Source organism: Euleptes europaea, chromosome 8, assembly GCF_029931775.1.
Source record: "Euleptes europaea isolate rEulEur1 chromosome 8, rEulEur1.hap1, whole genome shotgun sequence".
Lineage (NCBI taxonomy): Eukaryota > Metazoa > Chordata > Lepidosauria > Squamata > Sphaerodactylidae > Euleptes > Euleptes europaea.
This window is the reverse complement of record NC_079319.1, coordinates 13,971,219-13,984,047: the sequence shown is the minus strand read 5'-3', so window position 1 is coordinate 13,984,047 and position 12,829 is coordinate 13,971,219. Positions and strand designations below refer to the sequence as shown.

The window sequence follows — 12,829 nt, the reverse complement described above, 5'->3', positions numbered from 1 at the left end:
AGTCACATTTCATTCAGTGGGGCTTATTCCCAGGTAGATACACATAGGATTGCAGCCTAGTTCATACATATAGAGGAGTGAGGAAGTTGAATAAAGAGATGGTAGGCTGAACAGTAGCCCTGACCTGGATGGCCCAGGCTAGCCTGATCTCGTCAGATCTCAGAAGCTAATCAGGGTCAGCCCTGGTTAGTATTTGGATGGGAGACCTCCAAGGAATACCAGGGTTGCTGTGCAGAGGAAGGCACTGGCAAACCACCTCTGTTAGTCTCTTGCCATGAAAACCCCAAAAGGGGTCGCCATAAGTCGGCTGCGACTTGAAGGCACTTTACATACACACACACAGGCTGAACAGTAGAGGGAAGGCGGTGTGGTATAGCCCAGTAGTTCTTAGAAGCTAATCTCCAGGTATTTCCCAATCCGGATCTGGAAATCCTACCTGACCTGGATGCCCCAGGCTAGCCCAATCTTGTCAGGCTAGCCAAATCTCGGAAGCAAAGCAGGGTCGCCCTAGGGTTGACAGGTCTCCCTTTGACACCAGTGGGGGGTGGGTTTAGGGTTGCCAGCTCCAGGTAGAGAAATTCTTGGAGCTTTGGGGATGGAGCTTGGGGAGGACAGGGATTTCACTGGGGTACAATGCCTCGGAGGCCAACCTCCAAAGCATCAGTTTTCTCCAGGGGAACTGATCTTTGTAGTCTGCAAATGAGCTGTAATTCCAGGAGATCCCCAGGCCCCACCTGGAGGCTGGCATCCATAGGACTTTGGCCCTGGTTAGTACTTGGATGGAAGACCATCAAGGCAGTCCAGGGTTGCTATGCAGAGGAAGGCAATGCCAAACCACCTGGGTATGCCTTTTGCCTTGAAAACCCAACGGGGTCGCCAGAAGTCAGCTGCAGCTTTATTTCACTTTCCACCACCAAGTTGATTCTTTTGCTGCAGCCTTGGTAGAAAAATAAAGCAGTCATGTTTGAGCTTGTTGTAATGGAGGAATTTGCATGGACTTCTCCAAACAATGGCGAAATGATTTCATGAGTATCAGAATGGGAGAAATGCGCGTTCCCATTGGTGAGAGGAAAACTGGAATATTTTTGTGACCACGGGTAACATAGTGTTGACATTGGAAGACATCCAACCGAACTTCCTCAGTGATATTTAATCATGACATGAACTGAAGAGAAAATCTCATGGTGTATTAAATGGTACATTAAACCCATGACAAGCAAATAAGACTGTGGGCTTTTCCCAGAAAGAAATTGTTTTGGTTGTTTTCCCTCACAATCCTACAAGCATATAAGTTCCACCGTCCTCTGTGTCCCCTCTAGAAGATTTCTTGTGCAATTGATGTGTTAATAAAGTCAGGCAGAGCTTCAGTGTTAATATGTTGGGTAATGGTCCTTCACATTTTCTTTCATTTTGCAAAAGAAAAGAAAAAGAAATAAAAACTTTGCGGAAAATCCAACAGCTGTTCTTTTTCAGGTAGCAGATAGTTGCTGATACTTCAACTGATAAAGAAAGGATAGCCCTCGAGAAAGGAAATCATAAGAAGAGAGGCAAGCCTCAAGCTTGCATTAGATACAGGTTTGGGGGTGGTGGTGGAAGCCTGACACATACCCATAAAATCTTCATCAGGGGCAGAGCTGGCCCCGGAGCAAATAGTGCCTCAGATCTTTATCACCCCCTTCTGTTAATTCTTCTTTGAATACCGTTTTTATTGCCTTGGTTGGAAACACATGTCAGCAGAACCTTTTCTCCATCATATATAAATAAGCCTTTGCAGCAACTGAGCTCTTCACAGCTGGGTCTGTTGTATGTTCCCCACTGTATGGAGGTAAATAATGTGGCTGCCTGAGCTTGGCCTCTTCGGTGGTGGCCCTTACACTCTAGAATACCATGCCAGAGGCCTTTTAAAATGTGGCATATGCTCAGTTCTGAAAAAGAAATGCAAAGCTCTTTGGCAGGAGTTAATCATTCTGTGTTAACTGAACAAACCAAGTGATCAGCTTGCGTCTGATCATCACATTCAAACACGGTTACGTTTGCCTGTCAAACTCTTTTGTTGGGAAAGTCACACTATCCCTTCCTTGGTCTCCTTCCCACTCTGTCTGCTATTCGTGAGGCTGAATTCTGCAGGGAAGAAACAGGGCTGGCCTAGTCTGTCAGTGAAACATGCCAAATAGGGAGTCCAGAGACCCCGAACAGAATAGCCTTGGTGGAGTAACAGATTTCTATGGCCTCTAGTAGATTAGAAATAATATTATCGGTTTCAATAGATGTATAATGTATCTGGGCCCAGGTGTGAGAAGCATCTGAAAATGGCAAAAATGTCCAAGTAAATACAGAACTGTAGTTCAGAGCTGGGGTATATTGGTTGGGGTTGCACGGATCGTCACGTGTATGAGAAACCTGTAAGCACTGTTTTAGATATTCTTTGTTATGAAAAAGAAGAAGCAAGAATGAGTCAGCATAGCTTTTATATGTTTGAAGAAGTTATTTGAATATAGATAACCTTGTGTGGTGTTTGAAGTTATAAAGTAATTAGTTTGCCAAGAGCATGAACCCTCGTCAGGTGGGATTGCTCGCTATTGTTGGAAGATGATTTTGAAAGCCTATAAATAGGGAAAATGAATGGATTTGGAGCATCTTCTTTGAAGATACCCCTTTCCTCTAACCAGCTTGCTTTTGTTAAGAAATAATGAATGGGCTTGAGTAATCGCTATATGCAAAGTAAATGGATGGTATTATACACTTTTAACTTAGTCTGTGTCAGGGGTCCCAAACTTGGGTTGCCAGGTCACGCAGGAGGTTTTTGGGGTGGAGCCTGAGGAGGGCAGGGTTTGGGGAGGGGAGGGGCTTCAATGCCATAAAGTCCAATTGCCAAAGTGGCCATTTTCTCCAGGTGATTTAGGAGGATTTAGCCCTTCATACCAGCAACAAGGAACAAGGATGTACCTCATAGTTATGGGCTCCTTGTCCCAATATCAGAAGGCCGAGGGAGTAATTTTTCGAGTTCAGAGGCTACGCCTATTTCTGGTGTATGCCCTCGAATTTCTCAGCCCTGATAAAGGCTGTATGGGTTGTGGTTAGACATGGTTCCCACCCAAATTTATCATGATGCCCAAAGAAACACCTCCTTTGTCAATACGGCAGAGTTTCTGTTCAACCTTTGTGTGCATTTAATAAAAGAAGAAGAAAGAACGAAGTAAGCAACACAGGGGCATGCACAGAGGAGCTATTTTTCTTGTTTTTATGTATTTATTTAAAACATTTGCAACATAAAGCATTATAAAAACACAATAAAAGCAAGGATAAAACCCATTAAAAGTAATAATTTAGTGATTAATGAAGTGGTTTAACGAAGGCTTGTTCGTTTCTTCAAGGGAGAATAATGTACCGAGGAAACGGTGTTGTCTGTCAGCCAGATATTTTGTAGAGCCGTGGAATGCCTTTTAAGAGTGCCTCAGGGGCCTGATTTCTGACTTGAAATGGCACTGGGGCACATTGTTTGTCAAGAGGTCCCCCGGTGCCATTTTGGGTCAGAAAAATTAACACAGCCAGGGGAGGCTGGAATTCCTTTCCCCCCCTGCACCGTGGTGGTCCTGGCCAGAACTGGGACCCAGCGTGGTGTATTGGTTTGGAGCTAGGGTTTGGGGAGGGGAGGGACTTCAATGCCATAGAGTCTAGTTGCCAAAACGGCCATTTTTCTCCAGGTGAACTGATCTCTATTGGCTGGAGATCCGTTGTAAGAGCAGGAGATCTCCAGCCACCACTTGTAGGTTGGCAACCCTAATCATGGGCAGGATGCTTGGACAGGGGAGGGGCTTAACCATTCCTCCCCTCATGCTATATTTCTCAAAGAAATTGGGCGAAAACGCACGGTCGTTTTATCCTCCTATAATCCCCGTTTCAGCCAGGATTCAGCCAGGATCCGACGCGTGCGTTTCGCCTAATGTGCGTTCGATCCTGGCTAAAACAGGGATTAAAGGAGGATAAAGCGACCGTGCTTTTTCGCCCATTGTCTCTTCAAACTGCTATCAGCTCCATTAGGAACGAAAGATAGGTACCTGAATTGTACCTGTGTTTTTTCCATAGCAGTTGAAGGTTGAGTCGATTGTGGAACAGCACAGGGCAAATGTTAATCTCTCTTCCAGCACTGCAACTGTGATCAAAATGACAAATTCTCCAGCTCCTTTTTAATGTTAAAAAAGATCCAATAGCAGATCTTTCACATGACATGTCAATGACCTTCCTTAATCCTTACAAAAGTGCTATAAGATGGGCCGCAGGCCAGTGGCTGAGGAGGAAAGAGAGTGGTTTGTCTAATGCCACCTAAGGAGTTTATGACAGAAGGGAGGGTTGAACTTTTCACTCAGTGAGAACCTCCTTAGTAGTAATTGTTTTCCACAAAGTTAGCCAATGGGGTGGAGCTCATCCAGGAGGGATTAATGTGACTCATACCAGGAAATGGAGAAATGAGAAGTACTTTTGTTTTTCACAAATCTTGTACACATATCCAGGCATATTGTCTTCTCGGCTGATAACATGAATACCTTGTAAGCACCGGGTCATTAGTGACCCATGGGGTGACGTCACATCACAATGTTTACTAGGCCGACGATGTTTATGGGGTGTTTTGCCATTGCCTTCCCCAGTCATCTACTGTCAGCGAGGGCACCCAGTCGGGCCTCGGATAGCAAGCTCCGTGTTCTTCCCCCCCTCCCGGTCTCATGGGAAAGTCCCTTCAGTTTGGGAGGAAGGTGTTAAGGCCGGAGGCACGGATGCTTCCACTTCAAAGCAAGCCTTCCTATTGTAAATCTGCTATCTGTTCTCAAGGTGTTATTCTGCCGGAACCCTGGCATCTCTTGAAGCTTGAAAGAACTTGATGTTTTGCATGTCAAAGCCATTACGTGTAATCAATTCTAGTGTGTGTCCCCTATAAAGATGACCTGTGGTTTCCCCATCTTTATTCTGACCTTAAGTTCGTATAGACCCTGACCTGTTTGCTTTCTTAATAAAACTTTTAAAACTCTCTGCAACGTCTGGAGTGAAGTTTACTATTACTGAGATGCAACGAGGTACTGAAGTCTGACATCTACACTTTACCCCCAGCAAGCTGGGGACTCATTTTACCGACCTCGGAAGGATGGAAGGCTGAGACAACCTTGAGCTGGCTACCAGAAATCAATTTCAGCCAGGATAGAACTCAGATCATGAGCAGAGCTTTGATTGCAGTACTGCAGTTTACCACTCTGCTCCGCGGGGTTCACTTGTGCTATAATTATATGCCAAATTACCGTATTTAGACTGAGCAAGTGGTATAAAAATGACGCCCATTGACCCCAACCGGTAGCGCTCCATATGGGCCTCAGTTTTGGGGAAAGACTTAACAAGAAGTCCTTTTAATGACATCTCCATTTGTTATTAGCAAGGTCAGTGCAGAATGGCACAAAAAACACAGAACGGCTGTTACCCCCACCATAACGACATAACTTCATGTCCTGATGCTATTTATATTAAGCATTTCAACACCCCTGCCTCATTATTTGACTGCAACTGGCAACGGAGGGGAAGGGCACATCATAATATGCTTTATGTATTCTGCGAATTTTATTGTGTTTTCTGTTATATACTTTGTAAGCCTCCTTGAGTTCCTGTGAGGTAGAAAGGCAGCTAAATAAAAAATAAAGTAATAACATCAGAATGCAGCATAAGATGAACTATGGAGAAGTATGTAACAGAGGGGAAGAGACACTTGACACAAGGCTGCCATTTTAAGTGGAAGTCATGCTTTTTGTTTTTTTGTTTTGGTGATATATTCCACTTTGAATTATCTTGTCCATGTAGCTTGTGAAGTACCATAACATAAAGAGGTGAACCATTTTGTCCTCTCAGTTCTTTCTTTCTTTCTTTCTTTCTTTCTTTCTTTCTTTCTTTCTTTCTTTCTTTCTTTCTTTCTTTCTTTCTTTCTTTCATTTGTTCTTTCTTTCATTTGTTCTTTCTTTTCTCTTTCTCTCTCTCTTTCTCTCTCTCTTTCTTTCTTTCTTTCTTTCTTTCTTTCTTTCTTTCTTTCTTTCTTTCTTTCTTTCTTTCTTTCTTTCTTTCTTTCTTTCTCTCTTCTCATAATGTTTGAGAAGCAACAGCTTCCAGAACAGCCAAGGGAGGCTAATGTTTGCACAACTGGCTGGTTCTCCATTCTAGGATTGTGTTTGCACATCTGACTAAGCTATCACTTTAGAAGTAAAGACATCTCAAATACACATGAGAGGTGGAGAATATGCTCAGAATGTGAGAGGCAAGCGCTGGAAGGAAAGCATTTGTCATAGAAATGGAATCCGCAGAGGGCACTCCACAATCCCACAGGTAAAGTCAAAGACTAATCAGGGATTAGTTGAAAGGCTAACATGTTTTTAGAATTTGTGCAGCCAATTAAGATTGCACACCTTTTCTGGGTGAAATCGAATCTGCCTGCTTATATTGGTCTCATCTGATTGGGGGTGCCGTAGGTACGGCTTCTCTGTTGATGGACTTTTGGTAGAAACTTATTTTTCTGTAAGACTCTGAGTAAGGTGGAGAGAGAAAAAGCTGACGTTCCTGCTTTAGTTGTAATGTTTTATTGTTAGTTCTGTACTGTAATTGTGTCATTATCCTGGTTTTACTGCAGTTTGTTTTTATTTGGATGTAAACTACCTTGTAAATCATCTGACAGAAAGCGGATTTATTTATTTATTTATTTGATTAATTTAAGCATTAGATTTTTGCTCCGCCCTCCCCGTTACAGCCGGGCATTCCAACAACAATAAATACAGTATACAATGTGTAGTAACATTAAAATACATAAACAAAACTTTTAAACTGTAAATCTGTTCAAAAACACAGATGGCACCTCAAACTACATAACTAGCTCATATAAATACCTGTCCTCAACAGGGAGGTTGGTAGGGTTGCCAGGTCCTTCTTTGCCACCGGCAGGAGGTTTTTGGGGTGAAGCCTGAAGAGAGTGGGGTTTGGGGAGGAGAGAGACTTCAATGCCATAGAGTCCAATGGCCAAAGAGGCCATTTCTCCAGGTGAACTGATCTCTATCGGCTGGCAATCAGTTGTAATAGTGGGAGATCTCCAGCTAGTACCTGGAGGTTGGCAACCCTAGAGGTTGGCCTAAAATAACAGTCACATAACAGGAAGGCCAACAAGAGGCCCACAGGCCCAAAGGAGGGAAGGACAACAGGGGATGGGGGGAAAGGGGGACTAAAGGAAAGAGAAAGGAGAAGAGAAGGAAAGGAAAGGGAAGAGAAAGGAAGGGAAGGGGCGGGATGGGTGGGAGGCCAGCTAAACCATATAACCGTCGCTGTCCTCAACCATATGCCTGGTGTAACTAGGGTTGCCAACCTCCAGGTACTAGCTGGAGATCTCCTGCTATTACAACTGATCTCCAGCCGATAGAGATTAGTTCACCTGGAGAAAACGGCCGCTTTGGCAATTGGGCTATATGGCATTGAAGTCCCTCCCGTCCCCAAACCCCGCCCTCCTCAGGCTCCACCCCAAAAACCTCCCGTAGGTGAGGAAGAGGGCCCTGGCAACCCTAGGTGGAACATCTCTGTCTTACTTGCCCTGTGGAATTGAGCTAAGTCCTGCAGGGCACGGGTCTTGTTTCACAGAGAGTTCCACCAGGCTGGGGCTGAAATGCCTGTAATGTTGTATCAATACCCAATGACAATAAAACAGCAGGTGGTTGAAGATTCAAAGCAGTTTGTTTATTGGCCCAATACACAAAACACCTGATGAAAATTGCCCAAAGCGCAGGACAATTCACACACACATCAAAGGATTGCAAGCACGAATATAGTCTTTGGTAATGGGTGGTACAGAGACGTAATACATAACGTAAGGACCCAAATACCCAATACTAGGGACCCCCGGATTAGCATACACTATTAGAGAATTGGAGGCGTTGCATAGAAAGTGGTGATCTAATGCTCACTAATGAGCAGAGAAGACCCACCATCGTCAGGTGCTTTTCTGTTTGATCTTAAGTTACTGCCATCCTTATCTTGGAACTTGGTTCCTGCCAAGGCTAACTAAGGAGGTTCCTGGCTGGTCCTTTATCTCTCTGGAAAACCAGCTTATGAAAGCATACTAAGACCATCTATGGATTCTTTAATTAGCTCCTAACTAAGGAGCAAAACTTAGCCTCTTATACTTGAGGCATGTAACATACACAAGTGCTTGGTGTGACTATAGTAATGGATGCCAACTCTTGTATACCGAGTGCGGCATGTTTATAAGTGCAGATATACTTTATTGAGTACAAAGAATATAATTCAAATCAAAGAATATATTTCCAATATATTTCCAGTAACATATATTGATTTCATGCATTACAGGGCCAGAGCCAAGAAGGCCCTGGCCCTGGTTGAGGACAGCTGGATGGTTCTGGGGGCAGGGATTGCCAAGAAGTTGTTTTCAAATGAGTGTAATGCTCTCTGGGGGTTGTATCAGGATAGGCGGTCCTGTAGATACGATGGTTCCAGACCATTTAGGGCTTTAAAGGTAAGTGCCAAAACCTTGAATCTGATCCAGTATTCAATATGGAGCCAGTGCAGCTGAAGGAGCACTTGTTGTATATGTGCTCTTAGTGGGGTCCCCGTAAGGACCTGGGCCACCGCATTATGGACCAGTTTAAGTTTCCGGAGCAGCTTCAAGGATAGTCCTGCATAGAGGGAGTTACAGTAGTCCAATCTAGAGGTGACCGTTGCATGGGTCACTGTGGCCAAGTCAGTGTGGGACAGGTAAGGCGTCAGCTGTTAGGCTTGGCGGAGGTGGGAAAATGCCACCCTAGCCATATTGGTGACCTGGGTTTCCAATGGAAGGGAAGCATCCAGTGTCACCTTCAAACTCCTGACAGAGGGACCTGGTACCAGCTGTACCCCATCAAGAGTGGGGAGCTGAATTCCCCTACATATGTCCCTGGGTCAGGTCAACAGATACATTCTGGGAGGTCTGCTCTTCTTTTTAAAAAGATTTTTGTTTTATTTCAATAGAAACAGAAAATATAAAAATACAGAAAAATACAAAACAATACATAAGAAATGAAACAAGTTCTGGCCGATACAAAAATTTGATAAAATACAATAGTTTTACTGATTTATAAACTGTTATGTCAAGTTTCTAGCCTCTTAATAATAGATCCTCCTAAATTTTTTCTTGCTCGTACATTCACCTCCATTTGCATCATTTTAACAGTAACACAATAATACTTGCCTTCACTGCACATTCTATTAATTTTAACATTAATACTAACTTATTTTAAAATTAATATCCCAGTGCTTACTTCTCTAGTATGCAATTATATCCAACCATACTCAGTTTTGTTTATACAACATTTTATAAAACATACGAATAATAAAGTTTCCAATTGTTTTGAAACTCTTCACTGGGTCTTTTATTCTCTTGATTTGTCAGCTTTTCCATCGCTGCTTTGCCATCACATCTCGGCTTTCTTTTCCATGTATTTTAAAGCGGTGTGTCCTTTCCTGCTTATGTAAACCAACAAGTAACAGATTAGCCAAATATTCTTGTAATGCTGGCCAAAGGGGTGTGTGTACGCATGGTCACTTACTCCGGTTTCTGCCCAGTCTCCTCCCTGTTTATTCTCTGTTTCACCCAGGATCAAATCCTCGCAAACAACGGCACCTCAGTTGCTGCTGGCTGAGCGCTGTCTCGACCCAAAACGAACCCGGTTTTGCAATTGAGGACCCAAACCGTTACCCCTGGCTCGTTTCAGATTAACACGAGCTGAGTCTTCCGGTGTCATGACGTCCTGCCCGCCTCCAAACCCCTCCCCTCGCAACCTCACCGCCTTTTTTGCATAATTCCCCCCCCCATATACCGGAAGCGGGGCGTGGCCACCAGAGCCGTTACTCTCCTGCATTTTCCCACTCTCACCCTCCTGCCGGTTATTCGGCATTCCTGCATGCTCCCAGTCCTAGCCAAGGAAATGTCTGTCTCAAGCCACCCAGTTGGGGTGAGGGGAGTCTAAGGAATGAGCTCCCATGCTCTCATTCATCTGCATAGGGGGAAGCTCCCTCCCCAACATGCACTCACTGCAATCCTATGGATTTGCTGCTCTCTAGGTGCACATTTTCCCTGTCTGAATTCTCAAAGCTCTGCATGGGGGGCTTATTTTTGAGTTTTTGAGAATTCGGATGGGGAAAATGTGCATCTTCAGAGTGGCAAATCCAAGGCGAAACCTCCCAGGCATCAATGGCCCACATCGATTTCAAGGAGCTTTTAATAAGATGCAGAAGAACTCTTCATAGGATCTGGCCCCGACTGTACTGGAGGAAACTGTGCACAGGAGGTTTTGCCTTGGGTTTGTCGCTTTCTAGGTGCACATTTTCCCCATCCCAATTCTCAAAACTCAACAATAAGCCCCCCAGGCAGAGTTTTGAGAACTGGGATGGGGGAAATGTGCATCTGGAGAAAGGCACAGGCAAAACCTCCCATGCATAAATGGCCTGGATCCACTTCTACCCATAACCCTACCCACCACGTTACGGGTTCCCATGAGTCCCATCTCCGGCATGGGGCTCGCAGGATGCCCCCTCCCCCTTGAGCCACCGGACTCCCCCTTCCACCCCCCAAGCGAGGGGGCCTTCTGGGGCTTTCTGCCCCGGCCCGATCCTGCGCACGAGGCTATCATTGGTCAGTTTGAGTCGACCAATCTTCAGGGGGAGGGGGCGTTGCTGAATGGCCAGGAAGTACGTGTCTTCCTCATTTTCTGTTTTGACGGACGGATCAGCACGCTGTTTCGCCATGGATCAACAAAGGTAATGCGCACAGATTCTCCCCCCGCCTGGGTTCATTTAATCCTGGCTGGAACGGGGAGGAGACTGGGCAGAAACCAGAGTAAGTGACCATGCATTTTAGACCAAAGTGCATGATACTGCTGCTCCATTTATTCAGGTTGCTCTTCTGCATAGACATGCCACTTTGTTCAGAAAAATGTGTTTTCAATTGAAAATCTGAAACCATTTAGACAGATAGAGCTCACATACTTGAGAGATCGTCCCCTTTAATTTGTAATGTCTGTCTGTATCCTGCAGTCTTGCTCTGTCATGAAATATTAATGTTGTAGTAAGGGGGAAAGAACATATACTGCTGAAGTATTAAGCTACCTATGTGTTTTATAAAAAAAAATGTCTAAGCACGAGCTAGAACAGGGGTGGGGAAGCTTTTTTCTGCCAAGGGCCATTTGGATATTTAGAACATCATTCGCGGGCCATACGAAATTATCAACTTAAAAAGTAGCCTGCTATATTTGGTCAAACATTTAGCCAAGAGGCACGACCTGAGACGGCTCAAAGTGTCTGCCACATAGAGTGACATGCTTTTGAGCTCTGCTGTCCCCAGTTGGGCCCAAGAGATTCAGGTAGGGCAGCATCCGTCTGAGCTAGAGATCTGCCAAGACCCATGAAGGGCCAGACCAAATGATTTTGCGGGCCTTATACGGCCCCCGGGCCTGACGTTCCCCACCCCTGAGCTAGAAGGAAGAGTCTTACAGCTCATCTTGTAGAAGACAACACAGTTCACAGCAGGAGTATTTTGGGGGTGGGGAGCAATGTCACAAAATCACTCCTGGTTTGCACCCGGAAGCGACATCATGGCTCTCTAGGAATTCACCCATCTTTATGGTTTTTGGTTTTTCCATAAAAATCCTAACTCTGTATGTACGAATGACCTGGCCCGGGAGCATTCTCATGCTGAAATACCTCTGCTTAGAGCAGCTTATTTGCCAGAATTTAATCATCTGGACTGGGTTGTTAGAGGTGGAGGATTTTTGCTTAGCTGTTGCAGTTCACCCAGACTATTGTAGCCCATTTCTAGTGTTAGATTTCTGGCGGGGAATATCTCAGTTCAATCCAGTTTCCAGGTAGTGCGTACTGAAGATGTAAAATACTCATGTTGTCCTTTTCTGAAAAAAATGGTGACTGTGTGTACCAAAATGATCATGTGTAGTGCACTCTCCAGTATGCTGGATTGAAGTGCTGGAAACGTAATGCCTGAAAAGGGTTATGCGCTCAGATAGAAAGGATTCTCCATTTCCTTGTCATCACCATCACAAATGAAATGGTGTCTGCACTGGCAACAGAACATCCCAATGGAACTTCCACTCTAGCCCTTTGAGTTTCAGAGGTATAAAGGGAAAGGTGTATCTCTGCAATGAAAGGAGCTAGAGACCTTTAAAAAAGAGACAAGGTAAGGAAGCTGGGAATTCAGATGAGCAAATAGATCCTTGCAATAGACCTTTGCAAGAGGGGGGCCGTGAGAACTCACAGAGAAGGTGTCAACCAATTGCCCCTACCATCTCTTCTTCTCATCTTGCTCATCCCCACCCTTCCTTCCTGCCTTCTTTCTCACCTCTATCACCGCACCGCTGTTTCCTTCCCTCTTCTGCCCTTAATTGCCTCGTTCTTGACAGCCAGAGGCTTGGGACAGGCATAATGCGGGACATGGAGTGAAAAGCCTGCCCTGCACTCTCTGTGCTCCGCTCTGTTGCTGCCACTTCTGTAAGAGTAGGAATTGGCTGTTGATATGAGTGGATTGTCGCATCATATGTACAAATCGTATCGTATTTTGGTCACATTATGAGAAGACAAGAGTCACAGGAAAAGCCAGTCATGCTAGGAAAAGTTGAGGGCAGCAGGAAAAGAGGAAGACCCAACAAGAGATGGATTGACTCAATAAAAGAAGCCACGGCCCTCAATTTGCAAGACCTGAGCAAGGCTGTCAAAGATAGGACATTTTGGAGGACTTTGATTCATAGGGTTGCCATGAGTC

At 44.8% G+C, this 12,829-nt stretch overlaps 1 protein-coding gene across 1 annotated transcript in view; it reads left to right on the top strand.

Annotated features, from left to right (window-relative positions):
* Window positions 1-12,829, top strand: part of FER1L6 (fer-1 like family member 6) — a 114,918-nt gene that overhangs the window by 15,042 nt on the left and 87,047 nt on the right. Inside the window, exon 2 of the mRNA XM_056854664.1 lies at window positions 6,292-6,354. Coding sequence (XP_056710642.1) covers window positions 6,292-6,354 — 63 coding nt within the window. The remainder of the gene's footprint in view (window positions 1-6,291; window positions 6,355-12,829) is intronic.